Source organism: Jaculus jaculus, chromosome 10, assembly GCF_020740685.1.
Source record: "Jaculus jaculus isolate mJacJac1 chromosome 10, mJacJac1.mat.Y.cur, whole genome shotgun sequence".
Taxonomy (NCBI): domain Eukaryota; kingdom Metazoa; phylum Chordata; class Mammalia; order Rodentia; family Dipodidae; genus Jaculus; species Jaculus jaculus.
In genome coordinates this window covers 10,893,649-10,913,567 of record NC_059111.1, presented here as the reverse complement: position 1 = coordinate 10,913,567, position 19,919 = coordinate 10,893,649, and the positions used below count along the sequence as shown (strand labels likewise).

The window sequence follows — 19,919 nt, the reverse complement described above, 5'->3', positions numbered from 1 at the left end:
TGCACATAACACGTACACATGTATACAGAAGACAGAGGATTAGGATGTCAAGTGTCACCCTCTATCGCTCTTCTGCCTTATTTCTTTGAGACAGACTCTCTCACTAGACCTCAAGCTCACTGTTTTTCAGTTAAATTAGCTTAATATTAAAGTATTAATAAAATCATATAATGAGTAGATGAAAGTGGTAGCAGTAAAGAGAACTTTATGCTATTTTATTGTGTTAATTAATGCACACCATGACTTTTTGTTGGAGTTAATATTTCCAAAGTTTTGTGTCTGTGCTGTCTTATAGCTGTTTTTAGCAAGTATTTAGACATTTTGTTAGTCCAACTTGACTGGTGAATAAGTAATTTATTGTTGTAACTATGTAGTTTATTTTCTATTTTAATACTTTATTAAATGTTAATAGCAATATACTTTTTACAGCTAAATGATGACTTTTTCTTTACTAGAGTGGCAGGCGGAATGCTGACTTGGACTTGGCATCATCCCACAGGAAGAGAGGCAAGTCTTCAGAAAATATTACATACCTGATTAAACTAAATAACTGCTTTTCTATCAGATATATTTATTTCTGATTGTCACTGAGATATAATTGCTAAAAATAATTTAAAATTATTTTATCACAATAGTTAAAAGGAAGATTTTTTTTCTCTAAACATACACGTTTGAAATCTAGGAATATCTAGGTGTTAATCAGTTCTTTTTCTCATTTTTCAGTGTATCTTATAAAAATACATGTTTTTATATTCCTATGGAATTCCAGAATTATTACCTTCCTTTATTGGGTGGTTATGTTGATAAGTTTTAGCTCACTTAAAGAGTTACAGTGTAAATAGTGTTACTGGGGGCCTCTTCTCGTCTCACTCACCTCCTTGTACGTACACCGTCAAAATGTATATGGAAAGTTTTTAGGTTGTTTTCCTCTTATTATAAGTCATTTAGTAGATGAAGTGATTTTGTCATTTTTTTGAAAGAGGGGGCAGAAAGATTGTAAGGACCACAGGTTGGGACATTATGCCCAGAGGCATTCCCTCCCCCAATAACTGCTACTCTTACAACACATAAACCACAACCCCATGGGGACTACCTGCAACCCTTCCGAGGCGTGCCCCCAGTGGAATGGGGACAGGGACAAATGAAAGGATGGTCCACATATGGTGTATCCGTACTAAGTATGTCTGTAATAAAAAGCTTTTCCATGAGGAACTACCTTAAAGTGTGATCAAGTGTCCTCATTAAAAGCTGTATGTTAATGAATATCAGTTAACTCATGCAAACAAAGGGGGAAAAGTACAGTAGTTTTAGGTAGGAAAACTGAAAACTCTCAAGAATTCTTCTCATGTTCACTAGCACTTTTATTTGAATAAATACTGTGGTTGTAAAAATGTAAAATGTTGAAATTTCCCACTGATAGTACTGTTCTAAAAGCTTGTGAAGAAAATCTCTTTCCATGATATTTAGTCTTGTTTTCTAAAATGAAACTCTTTCCTTGAGAGAATATTAAGCTCCTCCCTCATTTGCAAACTAAGAAAGAACACCTCTGTGAATTTTTTTCCATCTTTGTGCATTACTGTCAGAAGAAGAAATGTTGTTTCAATAGACTAAAAATTGGCAGCATTTTATCATTTAGTTGTAACTAGAATGCAGAGAATATTTTTCTGAAATATTACGCATAATAAGGACCAGAGTGAACTAGTATTTTCTTCATTGAAAAATCTTTTAAGATTATAGCATATCAAAGGTGCTGGGTTGCTTAAAAGAAATGACAAAAATCTGGGCGTGGTGGCGCACACCTTTAATCCCAGTACTCAGGAGGAGGCAGAGGTAGGAGGATCGCCATGAGTTCGAGGCCATCCTGAGACTACATAGTGAATTCCAGGTCAGCCTGGGCCAGAGTGAGACCCTACCTCGAAAAACCAAAAAAAAAAAAAAAAAAAGACAAAGTATTTGGGATATAAAAGAAATTAGGTGTGTTAACATAATGTACAATGTGTATTTTATTATTCCACAGTTCTTTGAAAATTGATGGTTCACTTGATTTAGGAATTAAAACTTCGGAACATTTTTGTCTAACTCAGGTGGATGTTTTTAGAAGTTCCGTATTAAATTTGGATGAGATGGCACACACTGGTGTAGCACTCAAGAGGCAGAGGCAGGAGAGTTAAATTAATAAGTGCATATTATTGTTGTTGTTTGTTTGTTTGTTAGTTCGAGGTAGGGTCTCACGCTAGCCCAGGCTGACCTGGAATTCACTATGTAGTCTCAGGGCAGCCTTGAAGTCTCAGCAATCCTCCTACGTCTGCCTCCCAAGTGCTGGGATTAAAGGCGTGCGCCACCATGCCCGACTAAGTGCATGTTATTTGATGCTAGAGAGGAAATGGGTACAGCCTTCCTGAAGAGCATAAAGGATCTGATCTGGAGTTTAAGGGCTTCCTAATACTAACCACGTCTATCCTTTATAAACACTGGCTGGAATTACTCTCTTCTCTCAAGTCTTCATAATACTTCTGGAAATACAAATTTGCTATTTAATCCTTACTAGTTGTACCAGCATGTAGCAAAATCTTTTGAGTAGAGCAAAGTAGAGTGTTCATCTTTGAATTTAGAGTAGCCTATAATTTGATGGTGAATTACTTATGAGGCAGGATTATAACATTTTAAAATTATGTCCTAGAGTCACTGCCTGTTTATATTTTTTTAACAATTACTTAAAATAGATGTAAACTTATAATGTTTTACCTCTGAAAGTTATAAATGAATAAAGCCATTAATCCTACTTTTGTTAATGGTTAGACCATATTTTTTAAAAAGCCCAAGGTAGTAGAACCTAGTAACATGTTAAACTTGCTTTTTTGGAAACAGAAAAGCAAAAAGAGAATCTCATGGGAATTTTTTTCTTTTTTAAAATATTTTTATTTTATTTATTTGAGAGAGTGTGAAGGAGAGAGAGAGAATGGGCATGCCAGGCCAGGGCCTCCAACCACTGCAAACAAACTCCAGATGCATGCACCCCTTGTGCATCTGGCTTATGTGGATTCTGGAGAGTCGAACTGGGATCCTTTGGCTTTGCAGGCAAACGCCTTAACTGCTAAGGCATCTCTTTAGCCCGGGACTTATTTTGTTTTATAGGTATATATGGTAAAGTATAGTAGGAAGACAAACGAGTTAGAATTTTATTATGGTACTTAATGTGGTACCAATTTATTTATTGGTTATTGCATACGTTCCCAGGGAAATTTTTACTGGTGGTTTGTTCCTTAGGAACAGGTGACTAGAAAGTAAAAATTATTATTTTAGGATGGTTAGCAAACGTAGTTACATTTCAGTTACATAGAATCTTAAGAGCTAGTAAACATGTATAAATTTATAACTTACTTTTCTTAATGTAATAGATGTCTTTCTTCAAACAACTTAACATCTAAAATACATTTAGAGTAATACTTTTAAATGTATTTTTAAAAATCTTAATATTTATTGATTGCCCTTTGACCACTCTGGAGGAGGAAGACTATTTTGTTTTGCTGTCAAATGGTGATACAGTGAGCTACCCTGTTTTATTATTCATTTGTTGATATAGACCAGGTATCATGAAGCCTTAATATGCTTATCTTTGATTGGACAGGTGAATCTGCCAAGAACTGTTTGGGTCTAAACTAGTAGATGTAAAAATGTAAGTGGAGCCATGAAGGATAAACAGATGTCTGGCCAAATGAGGATTCTTTTATATGGTTGTTTACCTGCTTTCAGTATTTGAAGAGCAAATGTAAAAATTTTCCTCACATGCCTTTTAAAAAAACATTTATTATTTATTTATTTTTTTTATTTTAGAGAGAGAGAGAATTGGCGCGCCTGGGCCTCAGCCACTGAAATCCAGATGCTTGCGCCACCTAGTGGGCTTGTGCAACCTTGTGCTTGCCTCACCTTTGTGCGTCTGGCTTACGTGGATCTGGAGAGTCGAACATGGGTCCTTAGGCTTTGCAGGCAAGCGCCTTAACCGCTAAGCCATCTCTCCAGCCCTCACATACCTTTTGTATTGTTCTCAATGGTCCTGCCCCAAGTGAAAGCCATGTTAAAGAGGACTAGGACAAAGATAACAAGATTTAATTATATCCTGTTCTTTGATATTAAATGTATATAAATGATAGTTAATGCTTATATACATGGCTTTTAGTGCTTTTATCTGGTGCTTCCTAAGACAACTCTTTGAAAGGACTTATTGCCTATAATTCATTATTTGGCAATGTGGAAAGTAAGATTCATGCTTATTACACGATTGCTCTTTTTTAAAAAATAATTTTATTTATTTGCAAGCAGAAAGAGAGAGAACAAATGAATGAATGAGAATGGGTGTGCCAGGGTCTCTAAGCCAATGAAAGTGAACTCCAGATAGATGTGCCATCCTGTGCATCTGGCTTTATGTGGGTACTGGGGGGTTGAACCTGGTTGGTTAGGCTTTACAGGCAAGTGCTTAATTGCTGAGCCATCTCTCCAACCTCCATGATTGTTCTCCCTACCTCCCCTTAATCTCACTTATGTTTCAAAGTTGGTCCAAGAAAGCAGACATAGTAGGGAAGGAGAAGAGAATGTGAGCAAATAACCTTTGCCTTGGTCACCTCGCTTGGCTTGTTAGCGGAATCAACATGCAGTTTTATGGCAGGCATTTTTGTAGTCTCAGCTGACTGGGAGGCTGAGACAAGAGGATTGCTTGCCTCTTAAGAATTTGAGGCCAGTATAGGCAGCATTGAAAGACCTTACTTTAAAAAAAAAAAAAAAACAGCTAAATTCTAAAACCCAAAATAAGTTATAAATTATGTTAAAAGAGAAACAGGTTAAGGGGCTGGTGAGATGACTCAGTGGTTAAAGGTATTTGCATGCAAAGTCGGCCTGCCCTTGTTCTAATTCCCCAATACAGTAAAGCCAGATAACAAAGTGACACATGTATCTAGAGTTTGTTTGTAATAAGAGGCTCTGGTATGTCTGTTCTCTCTTTCTCTTAAACTCTTCCTTGTTCTCCCACCCTTCTTCCCTTCCCACACTCCCTCTTCCTCCTCCCTACCTCTCTCCTTGCAAATAAACATATATATATATATATATGGAAACAGATAGAGGGTTCGGGAGATAGCTCAGTGGGTAAAGTGGCTGCCTGACAAGCACGAGGACCTGAGTTTGATCCCTAGAACCCACATGAACTGCTGAGTGTGGGGTTGTGTTCTGGGAGGCTTGGAAAGACCTACACACGTCTTCCTATTGCCAGGCATTATTCTAAGCATTTCACAAATGTGAACTCATTTAATTTTCATAATGGCTTATCAAAATTCTTAACAAAACTTGTCAAAATATGCTAATATTTTGATGCTTTAATAAATGCTTTAAAAGATTTGATATATAAGTGTACAAATTGGACTGGTTCTTCTCAGAAAGAAAATTAACTCTTGGCAAATGCTTGATGTTTCATAATGAAGCTAAAGCTAAAAATGGTGTGATATTAAAACAGTTGTTTAAGACTCGATATCAGGACACTTAGTAGTTAGACCTTGTTAAGTTAAAATATGGCTTGGATCCCCCCCTCATGTCTTTTTATTACTAACCTAATACTGGAAATATTTGTCAACATGTATGTTTCATGGCATAACATGTATGGGTGAAATGCTATATTATCTGTGCATTTCAAATTACATTATATAAAGAAGAGCAAATGTAAATGTCTCTTGTATCAAATTTCTCCTTTTGTCTTCTGATTCTCGTGTGGTAGTGTATTTACTCCTTTTTGGCCAGTTGAGCCCCAGAAAAAAGAAGAGCTTCAAGCAAGTACATGATGGCATGTTTAATTTTTTTCCCCTTTTAGCTTGCCTACATATTTTATGGTTTATAAAGTATGTATTGCAGCTCTGCCATGCTCATTCTGAAAATTCCATTTTAGAACCAGAGTTGTAAGGACAAGTAAACAATGCAATGCCTTGTAAACTAAATTTTATGTAGTTGGCAACTGAATTAATAGTAAGGGTTGAGCTTGGTCTCAATTACTGTGCAGATGTGTTTGATGTCTTCAGATACAGTATTTCCTGTACTGAAATAAAACCATACAGAAGCAACCAACGTTAACAGATTGTTATGAGTTTCTTAAATAGTAAAACCCTTTTCTGTCCCATTTATATGCATTTAAGTTTCTGTTTTTCAAAGTATTTTGATGCCAGACTAAATATAATTTGTTGAAAACTATTTTATATCCTTCTGCTTTTGTATGATACCTTTCCATTATTATGTTTTATTCATACAAGATTTTATTTGAGTCATGCTTCTAATAATTTTCATCCTTTAAAGTTTTGCAAACTAGAGAAAGTAGACAAAGTCTGGCCTTCTGTGTAGTTGTGTAGATGAGGAGTACAGCCATGCTCATTTGTTTGTGCACTGTCTATGACTGTCCCACACGACAGCGTAGTTGAATGGTTGTGACAGATACACACAGAGCCTAAACTGTTTACCATATGACCTGTTAGAGAGGAGATTTCCTAGCCAGTTCATTATAGATGAGTAATTGAGCTTTTATGTAGTCAGGATTTGAAATGTCCATGGATTTTGATCTTTGAGTTGATTAATAACAAGAATTTATGAAACTACCTCCCAAAGAATTAAGGAATTAATGTTACTAATTTAGCACATTAATTTTTTGAGCCTCTCTTTCCTCAGTTAAGGAAATTGAACTAAATAATATTTAAGGTCTCTCTTACTTCTGTGGTTTTAACTAGATAGGGGACATGTGTTTATTTTGAAAAAATAATAACTCACGTGTATTAGAAAACAAAACAAAATATGTTACCGAATAAAATAAGCTCACTACAAACAACCAAAAACTGTCACTTGTAAGTTGAGGCTAAGTATAGCCTCTCAATTTGGACTATCAAAAAAAATGAAAAGGTAGTATTTATTTTTTAATAAATCTCTTTATTTAAAAATATTTTAAATTTAGTAAATTACACACCTGTGATACTGTTGTTTAGATTTTAACTTTATGTGTGCATACAATTTGGGAATTTTTTCAGACTGGTTTTGATTTTTTTCATGATTAGTGAAACTGAGTCAAAATTTCTTTTGCCTTCTCTCCCTCCCTCCCTCCATTTATTTTTTTCCTATGCTGGGAATAGAACCTAAGAGCTAACACACATGGAAGGCAAACTTTATACCACTGACTACATCCCCAGACTCTGAAGATTTTTTTTTTTTATTACTAAGAATTCTTGCTTAGACACAGAGGGCAGTTAAGCCATATATTCCTTGCTATCTAAATTATTTTTGGGATTATTTAATAGTTACTTCAAAAGATTAGTTATTTGTTATGAATTTCCATGTCTGACTTCAAAGTCTTAAGATTTAACTGATAACCAATGTAATAGTGAAAAAGTAAGATTATAAGTCTGGAGAAAATAACTCAGTAAAGTAACTCAGTAAAGTTGTTGCCTTGCAAAGTCTGAGTATGATCCTCAATACCCATGCCAAATACTTGACGTGGAGGTCTATTACCCCAGCACCAGAGAGGCATGGCTTGCGAGCTACCTAGTCTAGTCTAATCATTGAGAGACCCTGTCTTAGAGAGATGGAGTACCTGAGGAACGACACCTGAGGTTGTCTTCTTGCTTCCACAAATTCAAATACACATGTGCACCTGCATACACAAACACAACAGTAAGATTATATACTCAGTATTATGTTTGGTTTGTCTCTGTAGCCATTAGTGTTTTAAGTAGTCATTTCTAGTTTTTCTCCATCTTGTATAATGAAACAAGTATAATCTTTTCATACATTTTGTTGGGTATATAAAAATTTATTCCTAATAGAAAAAGTTTATATATTCACATGCTAAGGTATTATGTAGTAGTCAAACCAATGAGCCATGGCTGCATATGCTACTTGGATGTTTGTTGCCAATATTATTAAGCATGAAAAGAATATGTCTAAAGTGAATATGTCAAGCAAAACTATTTTTAGAAAGTAAAAAATGATTAAAAGCAAACATTACTCATCTGTAGAATAGATATAAGGCAAAATTCAATAAAAATAAGAACAAGAAAAAGATAAGCCTGGGCTTCGGGATAATAAAACCTTACGGAAAAATAGGAAAAGATAGATTGTAGAAAAAAGCTATCAGCTTTCTAGTTATGTTTAAAAGTATTATAAATAGATGTATAAATACAAAAGTAGGTCATTATGCATAACCTGATGAGAGTATGCATGATGAAATAAAAGATTCCAATTAATCAAATTTATCTGTCTAAAATAAAATCATTAAGACAAAGGTCTTGGCACAAGTTGGGCATGAAAATGTACTGACTTAAATCTAATCTTGGCATATGACTTAAAAGTTACTCCTGTAGTCTAGTATTATTATTTTGATATTTCATGTAAAGATTTTAGCTTAAAAATGCCAACTAGCAAGCTGTGATGTTATATTTAAGAGCTATTACAATGCCACAGATAATTTTGTACAGTTAGCATTTTCCAGTAAGTCTCATGCATCCTCGTTTGTGAGACTTCACTTCCTTTATATGGGAGTTTCACAACCTGCAATAGATGTACATATGACACAGTTAGATCACTCTTTACATTAATACAACCCAAAGGCTGAAGTTATGTCTCCTCTTTGTATAGGTTTACTTGCCCTTCTACATTCATTATTTTAAGTGATGTTTCATTGCAGATATATAGATGTTTTATGCAGCTTTAACTTACCTTTACAATGATAATATTAAATTAAATGAAACCCTACTTGGGGTAGGTCTTAACAGCAGTGTTCTAAGTGACCAGTTCATTTCTGTTCACAAATGATGATCTGGTTTGCAGAGCCTTTTGTGTTAAGCATTTTGAGAACAGCTTCTGCCTTTCTTTTTCTTGTGGCAGCGTGTTGCTAAAGCGCTTACAGAGACACTGATACATCAATAGGGCTTTCTTTTTATTTTCTTACATTGCTCTAATTTTCATTTTGTTTTGTTTTGTTTGTTTTTACCAAAGCATTTTGCCCACATTCACTTAATGCATGCATGTATTCAACCTTGAGTATTCATTTCTCACCAATTGGTATGGTAGCAGCACTCAGCCCTCACTCACTTTGAGAATGTATGTTCTACTTGATTGTTGTTTATGTATGACTTTTCCATTTTTATATAGGTCCAATGCATAGTCATTTGGAATCCCTGAGCGACTCTTGGGCTCGCCTGAAATGTAGCAGAGATTGGTTGTACAACTCTTCTTACTCCTTTGAGTCTGACTTTGACCTTACCAAGTCTCTGGGAGTTCACACACTGATTGAAAATGTTGTAAGCTTTGTGAGCGGAGATGTGGGAAATGCCCCAGGCTTTAAGGAGCCAGAGGAAAGCATGTCTACAAGTCCCCAGGCCTCCATCATTGCAATGGAACAGCAGCAGCTAAGGGCAGAGGTAAGTCTGTGATATGTCCTCCTTCTGAGGGGCTCTGGACACTTAAACTGAACCCCCTTTCCTTTTCTTCTCTTTTCATGCCTGCCTCTTTCATCTGTTTGAGCTTTGGACATCCCTTTCTTTGCTAAATCGGATAACACATTGTTTGAACTGGATAAAAATACATTTTTAAGTTATCTTTTAGAAGAAATGCTATAGTGACAGATGCTCTCTTGTTTCCTAGAAGCAGAGGTGATATGGGCTACCTTTCAGAGCTTCTATTTTGGACCCATTATCCCAACTTAAACTAGATCTCTGGGCATTGTGGCACATACCTATAATCTATCACTAGAGAGGATAAGGCTGTGAGTTTCAGGTCAGTCTGGACCATATATGGAGATCCTATCTCAAAACAGGGGAGGGGAAGAAAACAGCAACAACAAACAAAAACTAGATTGCTCTTTAGATTAGGTCTCCACAGTAAAGACCCACTGGCGAATGATAAAATTGGTGAGCAAAATTTGGAGACACAGGATGTTTGCATAGTCATAAAGTACCCATACCCCAGTATTTATTAAGCATTGTTGTTTTAACATGTCCAAAATTTCTTTGCTATTCTCCCCTTCCCGTAGGGACTTACTCCTTTCTCCTTGATAGTGAGCTGGACTTAGTGACTTGCTTCTAACAGAGTATGGCATGGGGAAAAAAGTAGTAGCTTTATAGAATCCTGGCAGATGTGTCTCTTACTAAGTAATTAAGAGACATGGCCAGCAAGAAGTCAAGTTGATATCATGTACCCTTGATATAATGGGAGAATGCTTTCACTGTGTAGTTGTCTTTTCCCAAATCCCAATTCCAAATTAATCTTGAGGGAAGCAAGTCAGGCAAACTGAAACTTAGAGTCATCCTGTCAGATACACAAAGAGTACATTCAGGGCTGGGAATGCCTCAGTGGGAAAAGTATTTGCCACACAAACATTGAGTTCAGATCATGTTCAGAACCATGTAAAAACCAGTGGCATAGCACAAGTGTCTGTAATCCATATATACCTATGGTGTGAAGGGTGGTGGTGGGAGATGGGAGACTCCACCAGAAACTCATGGGCCAACTAATCTGGCAAGCAGTGAGAGACCCTACCTCAAATGAGCAGATCATTGCTTTGCTTAAATACCATCTTTAGGGCTGGAGCAATGGCTTAGTGGTTAAGGCGCTGCCTGCGAAACCTAAGGACCCATGTTCAGCTCTCCAGATCCCACTTAAGCCAGACATACAAAGGTGAGGGAAGCACAAGATCACACATGCCCACTAAGTGGCACAAGCATGTGGAGTTCAATTTCAGTGGCTGAGGCCTTAGCATGCCAATTCTCTCTCTTTCTCTAAAAATTGGCTGGAGAGATGGCTTAGCAGTTAAGTTATTTGCCTACAAAGCCAAAGGATCCTGGTTCAATTCTCCAGGACCCACATAAGCCAGATGAACAAGGAGGCACATGCATCTGGAGTTCATTTGCAGTGGCTGGAGGCCACACCCATTCTCTCTCTCCCTCCCTTTCTTTCTGCCTCTCTCAAATAAATAAATAAAGTATACTTAAAAATTTTTTTTTGTTTATTTTTATTTGAGAGTGACAGAGAGAGAAAGAGGCAGATGGGGGAGGGAGGGAGAGAGAGAGAGAATGGGCATGCCAGGGCCTCCAGCCACTGCAAACGAACTCCAGATGCTTGTGCCACCATGTGCATCTGGTTTACATGGGTCGTGGGGAATTGAACCTTAAACCGGAGTCATTAGGCTTCACAGGCAAGCGCTTAACCGCTAAGCCATCTCTCATGGCCCTAAAGTACACTTTTAAAAATGATAACAAAAATACCATCTTTACAACTGTCTGTAAATGAAAATTATTTTAAAATAGAAAGTTATTTATTTTTTCAAAGAAGAGAGATAGTTAGGCCTCTATGATGGATAGTCCAGTAATGGGTAGAGAAGGTAGAGGAAGAAATATAAGGGAACCACAAACAAACCAGGTAGAAATATTTCTTATTTTTGAGTTAAGGGATATTCAATTCTATGTAATCTTATTTTTTTAACATATTATTTAAAATGTAAAATAATTTTTAAAATGTTATTTTTATTTATTATTTGTGTGTGTGTAAGAGAGAGAGAGAGAATATGAATGGGTGTGCCAGGACCTCCAGCCACTGTAAATGAATTCCAGACACATGCACCACCTTGTATCTGGGAACAACCCAAATCTGCTACTTTTCCTGTTGTTCAATATAACTTCTTTGATTAATGTATGTTTAAAGAATTTTTTTGATGTATCTTGACAGTAATCACCATTTATCTTAACAGATTACTAGGACATGTCTGTTTTCATTACTTTAAATAACATTGTAGCATACAACATTCTTGTGTTCCTGATGAATTGTAAAATGTGTTTTTCTTCAAGCTTCGTTTGGAGGCACTTCACCAGATCCTTGTTCTGTTGTCTGGCATGGAGGAAAAAGGTAGCCTCTTGCTGGCAGGAAGCAGGTCAAGTTCAGGCTTTCAGTCATCCACGCTGCTCACTTCTGTGAGACTGCAGTTTCTAGCAGGGTGTTTTGGTTTAGGCACTGTTGGACACACGGGAGCCAAAGGAGAGAGTGGCCGACTGCATCACTATCAAGTAGGTGACACCTTGCTGTATATTCAGATCTTAACTACCTTTTTCCAAAGCCAGTTTAATAATGTGGAACCTGGGATTGTTCATGATTGAGGGCTAAAATTATGAAGACTCTTAAATGACTTGTCAGATTTCCTAGGTGGTGCAGCTGGGATTAGGTGAGCAGTAATGATACTGTGTTTTGGATTCTTTGTTGGCTCTGTTTTATTTCTTAACAGCCAGTTAGGGTGGAGTTTGTCTAAGGTAAGATGGGATGAGAGTTTGGGAAGATGGTTTTTGAGAGTTTCCACTTTAGATTTGGTTGCTTCACTTGATTACCAGGCTTCTGTGATTCCTGTTATTTTTTTAGTATCAATTTTGTTTTCTCTATTTAGAGAAGAAAAATTACTTTGCAAAGGAGAAAAACTACAGAATCAAGAATTACTAAACATTTTATACTAAACCTTTCATGTATACTGAAATATAGTAAAGTAAAAATACCATAGGGGGCTGGAGAGATGGCTTAGTGGTTAAGTGCTTGCCTGTGAAGCCTAAGGACCCCGGTTCGAGGCTCGGCTCCCCAGGTCCCACGTTAGCCAGATGCACAAGGGGGCGCACGCACCTGGAGTTCGTTTGCAGAGGCTGGAAGCCCTGGCGCGCCCATTCTCTCTCTCTCCCTCTGTCTTTCTCTCTGTGTCTGTCGCTTTCAAATAAATAAATAAAAAAATTTTTAAAAAATATCATAGGGCCCTTGCATAGGCTAAGGATAAGAAGTTATTCTTTTTTTGCCAAGAAGCATTACTATTATTGTTGATTTAAAAAGTTACTCTTATATGATGGAGAATGGAATTTCAAAGGGGAAAGTGGGGGGGGGGGAGGGAGGGAATTACCATGGGATATTTTTTTATAATCATGGAAAATGCTAATAAAAATTTTAAAAATAAATAAATGTCACAACTAAATCTATGTAGGTAAAAATATGTGTGAATTAAAAATTCTAAGCTGAAATTTAAGATATGTACATATGTAACATAGCATATGTGGGCCACATACATCTCAACTTTATCTAGATTAAGTGCTTAATTTTATTTTTAAGTCACATATTTTCTTTGCTCAGAAAATAAGATGGACTTAGGAGAAGAAACAAATGAGACAGGGGAAGGCTAGGAAGTGTGTTCTAGATATGGGATATGAGAATTCTTGATTTCACCTTCGAGGTGTTATTTTTTCAACATAATTCTGCCACAAATAGGTATGATTATTGGATAAAAATCTGTGTCTACCATTCTAACATATGAATTCTGTACTTATATATTATATCAAAATATCAATTATATCAATATATAATAAATGACATGATAACTTACAATAATTTCTTTTTCTCTTATCTGGGGCATGACTTTCCTGTATGCAAGGAGAACTATTCTAATTGAATCTCATACCATTCTCACCTTCTGAAGCCAACCTGGGCCTTCAGATAGAGATGTTAGATTTTACTTTTCTATACCTAAGTAGATAGTATGTGATGCTGTGTATGATTATCCTGTGCTGTGAAGATGGTAGATGGTGGATTCCTTCAACAAGTAATAATATATGACATTAATGTATGATATGATCAATTGATTACAATGTATATTTTAATGTCTAGATTAGAGGCTGTACTACACAGAACCCAACAAGAAGCTTTGAATATAACTTTTAATCTAATATGCTTTCTGTGAATTGAGCAGAAAAAAATAGTAATTTAATAGCCTGACTTGTACAATTGAACAGTATGTTCATATTCTTTTAAATAAGAATCTTCTTTGTTTTATGAATACCTAGGGATATTTTTCTGTTAGCATTACATTAAAATACCATACATGCTTTGAGAATAAACAGGTTCTCTGTTATCTTAAGGCAAAAAATAAAATAAAACAAAAAATAAAAACTTACTCTTTATTATAATTCAGGATGGGATCAGAGCAGCTAAGAGAAACATTCAGATTGAAATCCAGTTGGCTGTGCATAAGATTTATCAACAGTTGTCTGCTACCCTGGAGAGAGCCCTGCAGGCAAATAAGCATCACATTGGTGAGTAACTGTCCTTGTAAGAACAAGGTGTAGGATGCATTTCATCCTGAGATTATGATAGATAATCCTTTGTATTTCATATTGAACATTAGTAGGCTAACTAACAAGTAAAGGATACAATGTTTAAAAATTAAATACGTTACTGTTTATGTTTTGGAAATGTTTACTTTAGCAAATACTTCATTTATTCGAAAGAGATTCTCAACTAACTGCCTGTCTTTTTTTTTTTTTTAGAAGCTCAGCAACGTCTGCTGTTGGTTACAGTTTTTGCCCTGAGTGTTCATTATCAACCAGTGGATGTTTCTCTGGCAATCTCTACGGGTCTGCTAAATGTACTGTCGCAGTTATGTGGCACAGACACCATGTTAGGACAGCCCCTGCAGTTGTCACCCAAGACTGGTGTTTCCCAGCTTAGCACAGCTTTGAAAGTGGCCAGTACGAGGTTGCTCCAGATTCTAGCCATCACTACAGGGTTAGTATACACTGTAAATGGGGCCTGGTTTTTCCAAAATGTTGTGTTCTTGCTACCTAAAATTTCCTTTTTTTTTTTTTTTTTATGTAGAACCTATGCTGATAAATTGAGCCCCAAAGTAGTTCAATCCTTATTGGATCTACTGTGTAGTCAATTGAAGAATTTGTTGTCCCAAACTGGTGTACTGCTTATGGCCTCTTTTGGAGGAGAAGAGGAGGGCGAAGAAGAAGAAGAAAAAAAAGTTGATTCCAATGGAGAAACTGAGAAAAAAGATTTCAGAGGTATTGTAAGTCTTTATCTGTCATTATGTGATAACCACTACACTATGGAACCACATGCTACTTTTTGTGTCATTATGTATATGCGTTCATTGAATGTGGATTGCTTCCTGTTGTGAAATAGGACAGGATTCTTTCTTGTTTCTTCTATTTATTCACAACCTTCTTTTCTTTTTCTCCCAAATGCATTTGCTTTGGCCAAGCTCTGGCTGAGCATCCTGGTGCTGCAACACTGCTGTACATTCTCCCTGGCCTTTCCTTGGCTGCTTGGGCTCAGGAAGCTACATTTTTAGTGACTGATTTCTCTAGGCCATATGTTGTATAGGGGAAAACTAAAATATTTTCTTAGCATTTGATCTGACAAACCCTGTCATGCCACAGTCCTGACCTAAAAGGTTCTCTTAGGAATAGGAGCTTTGAGAAATGGGAATTGGGTTACAATTAGATGAACTTGACTTCTTTCAAGGCTCTTCAGTTCTCTAGTTACCAACTGAATTCTTCCGTACACTTGGCTATTGTAATTTGTGGTTGCTGATATATCATTGATTTGTGGTTTTATACTGAATGTGGCTTGCAGCAAAATTTACACACAGAACAATAGAACTACCCCATAGGTCTTTTATGTAATTAAGGGTTATAAAGGTCTAAAATTGGTCACTTACTCTAAAAAGAATATGAGCCTACCAGATGTAAAGTCCTTTCAATTAGATGGATAGAGGGGGAGAGCAAGTTACTTGACCACTCTATTCTCCAGTTCCATCATCTGTGAAGTAATTATAAAGAATTAAATAACTTAGTACATACAATGCACATAAAGCAGTGCCTGGCACATAGTGAAAACTCAGTGAATGCTAATGTTCATATCAAATATTAGGGTAAACAACATCAGAAGTTAAGGTGGTATTTAAAGCATATTACTATTGTTGACTTAGGAAATATATAGAGAAATGAAATACCCTAGGGATGCAGAGTGAGAGAACATTGTTCTTACCATCACTGACCGTTGTAGGGCAGGGACTTGTGAACAGGTAATTACAGCGCAGTAGAAGAAGCTCTGAAGGAAAATCTGAATCTCTTCTGAGCTCAGAATGTCAGAGGATGTAGGAGTTTGGTGAAAGCAGTTCCTTTTCCTTATGTCTGGAGTACCACAGAGAGGTGTGATAAGTAAGCACTTCTTTCCATCTTCTGTGTTCCTGTGGGCTACTGGGGGTGAAGTGCTGTTGTGGCACAGAGTTTTATTACACTTGCTGAGTACTGCACACATGCACAGTGGGCGAGAGTTCTGGAGTTACTTTGTAGCTCATAAAGACCCCAGAAAACTGGATCCTTAGCTGGTACACACCTGTAATCCCAGCACTTTGGGTGAGGAGTTGGACAAAGGCAGAAAGAATGAGTTCCAGGCTAGCCTGGGTTATATACTATAAACTTCTGCCTCAAAATAATAGCAACAAAAATCTGGATCCTTCCATATCCAGTTGAGAAAGAAGTTGTTTTTCCATGACTGATTCCTGACATGTGTGACAACAGATGAAGCCCATATCTATCCCCTTCTTGTTCTAGGGGGAGGGCCATGAGACCCTCTCTGTTTGGCTGGGAAGACTAGCTGTAGTCAGCAGTGGCTAGTAGGTGAGAGGCAGACTGCCCCTACGTGCGAAGACCCTCCAGTTCTTCTAGAACGTGTAATGAAAGGAGCTGTAGTATTCATATGAGAGGCAGACTGCCCCTACGTGCGAAGACCCTCCAGTTCTTCTAGAACGTGTAATGAAAAGGAGCTGTAGTATTCACGTGAGAGGTAGACTGCCCCTACGTGCAAAGACCCTCCAGTTCTTGTAGAACACGTAATGAAAAGGAGCTGTATTATTCTTCTCAAATATAGTGCTACTTCATCAAATTGTATCAACCAGATTCACATTTAAGGGCTGCAGGCCCAACCTAGCCCTGTAGGCCTGAACTTGACGATTCTCCTTCCTCACCCCCTTTCTCCTGAGGTTTGGAGTTACAGGTGTGCACGACTAGCTTTAAAGTTTTATTCGATAGGTACTTGCTGGGGGCAGGACATAGAATGCAGACATCATATGAGGAGTTTTCCTAGGGACTTCTACAATAGAAGAAGTAATTTTTGAATTGGCTATTGTAAGAATGTCTTAAGGATACATTTGCAATGAGATACATAGGTATCCAGGGAAAATTAGTATGTCTATTGTTGCAGTCAGGTTCACATTACTGGTAGAAATCACCCAACCAAGAGCAGCATATGGGAAAAAAGAGGTTTATTTTGGCTTATAGGCTCAAGGGGGAAGCTCCATGATGGCAGAGAAAATGATGGCATGAGAAGGAGGTGGACATCACCCCCTGACCAACATAAGGTGGACAATTGCAACAGGAGAGTGTGCCAAACACTGGCAAGGGGACACTGGCTATAAACCCATAAGCCGGCCCCCAACAATACACTCCCTCCAGGAGGCTTTATTTCCAGTTGCCATCAGCTGGGGACCTAGCATTCAGAACATCTAAGTTTATGGGGGACACCTGAATCAAACCACACATCTGTATTCTTCAAATTAATATTATAAACCAATTTGCTTAGCATTTATCCTGTGGTCAGCTAGATGTACCTTCCTGTGAAGGCAGATTACTGGTCTTCTGCTGTTACTGTAGAATGTCCCTTTGTAGAGGTCTCTATCTACTACAAATGACTTCTCTTAGTATTCCTTAACTTGACATTGTAGAATCTCTCTGAAAGCAGTACTGTGTGTACTTGTCTCCATATTGTGTTTCTGTGCTGTGTGTGGTTTAACTCCCTTGAACCCATCAGCCAAGATGCATGAGGTCATACATGTGTCTGGAGTTCATTTGCAGTGGCTGGAGGCCCTGGCACACCCATTCTTTATCTGCTTTTCTCTCTCACTCTCCCCCTCTCCAACAAATAAATAAATAAAATACTTTTTAGAAATGGACAGAATAAATACATATCCATTGAATTACTTTTCTCATTGGTATGACCAAATACCTGACAAGAAGCAACTTAAGGAAGGAAAAATTATTTTGTCTTATGGCTCTTGGGTTCAGCCCCTCATGTCAGGAAAGGCATGCCTGGGCAGCTGTTTATGTGTCTGCAGAAGCAGATAAAGAGATGAATGCTGAGGTTCAGCTCATTTTCTCTTTTTTCATTTTTGTTTGGTCCAGGACCCCAGCCCCTGAGATGGTGCTACCCACAGTCAAGGTGGAGCTGCTCTCTTCACTTAAGTCTCTATGTAAAAATGCCCTCACAAGTACCCCAGAAGTGTGTCTCCTGGCGGATTTCAAATCCAGTACTTAATAATGAAGGTTAACTATCACACATACTTTCTAGAATGCTCACTCTCTGAGTACATAGATGTAAAAGTTTTATTTGGATTTATTTCTTACCTTTCCTCATTTTATTCTTTAGTTTTCCAAAGTACTTAGCTAGGACTGGGGAGATGACTCAGTGGTTAAAGTTACTTGCTTGCAAAGCCTCTTGACCCAGGATTGATTACCCCAGGATCCATATAAGCCAGATGCACAGAGTAATACATGTGTCTGGAATTGGTTTGCAGTGGTAAGAGACCTTGGCATATCAGTACACATACACTCTTTCTCAAATAAATAAATTATAGTTTTAAGTGTCATTAGCTTACTAACAATCTAGATTGTGTATAAGATTGGTGCTTACAGCAATTAAGGATAAGCCATATCCTGCTGCCTTTTGGTTATGCTGTGAACTTTATCTCTTCCCTCCTCAGCTGTTCTCAGGAAGCAACATGCAGCAGAACTCCACCTAGGGGACTTTTTAGTGTTTCTTCGCAGAGTTGTGTCTTCAAAAGCAATTCAGTCAAAAATGGCCTCCCCGAAGTGGACAGAGGTGCTTCTGAACATCGCGTCTCAGAAGTGCTCTTCAGGCATGTGTCCTTTCTTCGTCCGGGAGCAGGGTTGTATGTTGTATGTTGTTTGCTGCACACGTTGTGCTAGGACAGCGCCAGACTCGAGCACTGACCTCACTGATCTCGACTTCAGAGCTCCTGGAGCTTCCTTGACTTTGATTATTTATTAGGTTGGAAGAAATCCTTAAAGTCGAGACCAAGTTTGGCATTATTTCAGTATTTCAGGGACAAAAATTGATACAGAATTAATAGCAAGTTTAACTAGAGATTACGGATTTAATCTAAACAACTTGATCCTATTTGTTCAAAGTATATGTACAAAAAAAAATAAATAAACATCTGTTTAATATAATTCATTTTAGATTATATGCTCACATCTGTTATTGTCAGGGTAAAAATTTGAATTCATTATTCTCTGTTACAATGGTTTTATTTCAGTTGTCTAGATTTCTGTTTATATACTATACTATCTATGACAGATATATATAATAAGCTTAATTCCTGGTTTCAGCCTTACGGCCTGGTTATCTTAGATTACAAACAGCCTTGTACTACTTGGCTTTGTAAGTATAATTAGGTTAAAAAAATAACAAAATTTGATTATAAAAATAAAAAATTATTGTTTTTGCCATTACGATATACAATTCAGTGACATCAAATGTATTCCCAGTGTTGTATAGCATTCAACATTACTTCCAGAACTTTTTTTCATTATTCCTGATGTGTTTTAAATATGTAAAACCAGGGGTGGAGAGATGGCTTAACAGTTAAGGTGCTTGTGTGGAAAGCCAAAGGACTCAGATTTGATTCCCCAGGACACACACAAACCAGATGCACAGGGTGGCACATGCATGTGAAGTTCATTTGCAGTGGCTGGTGTGCCCATTTTCTCTCTCTCTCTCTTAAATAAATTGATAGATAGGTAAAACTTGTTTTTTTTTTTTTTGAAGAAATTAAAAGGTGGGCTGGAGATATGGCTTAGTGGTTAAGGCACGTGCCTGCAAAGCCAAAGGACCCAAGTTCAATTCCCCAGTACCCATGTAAGCCAGATGTACAAGGTGGCACATGCAGTGACTAGAGGCCCTGGTGTGACCATTCTCTCTCTTATTCTCTCTCTCTCTGCCTCTTTCACTCTGTCTCAAATAAA

At 37.3% G+C, this 19,919-nt stretch overlaps 1 protein-coding gene across 7 annotated transcripts in view; it reads left to right on the top strand.

Annotated features, from left to right (window-relative positions):
- The window catches only part of Herc1 (HECT and RLD domain containing E3 ubiquitin protein ligase family member 1), a 200,464-nt gene that overhangs the window by 103,299 nt on the left and 77,246 nt on the right, over positions 1-19,919 (top strand). For all 7 annotated transcript variants that reach the window (XM_045160355.1, XM_045160353.1, XM_045160356.1 and 4 more), the window contains exons 25-31: positions 456-507; positions 9,166-9,434; positions 11,856-12,071; positions 14,000-14,120; positions 14,355-14,592; positions 14,683-14,873; positions 18,635-18,790. In XM_045160355.1, the coding sequence (XP_045016290.1) occupies positions 456-507; positions 9,166-9,434; positions 11,856-12,071; positions 14,000-14,120; positions 14,355-14,592; positions 14,683-14,873; positions 18,635-18,790 (1,243 nt within the window). The remainder of the gene's footprint in view (positions 1-455; positions 508-9,165; positions 9,435-11,855; positions 12,072-13,999; positions 14,121-14,354; positions 14,593-14,682; positions 14,874-18,634; positions 18,791-19,919) is intronic.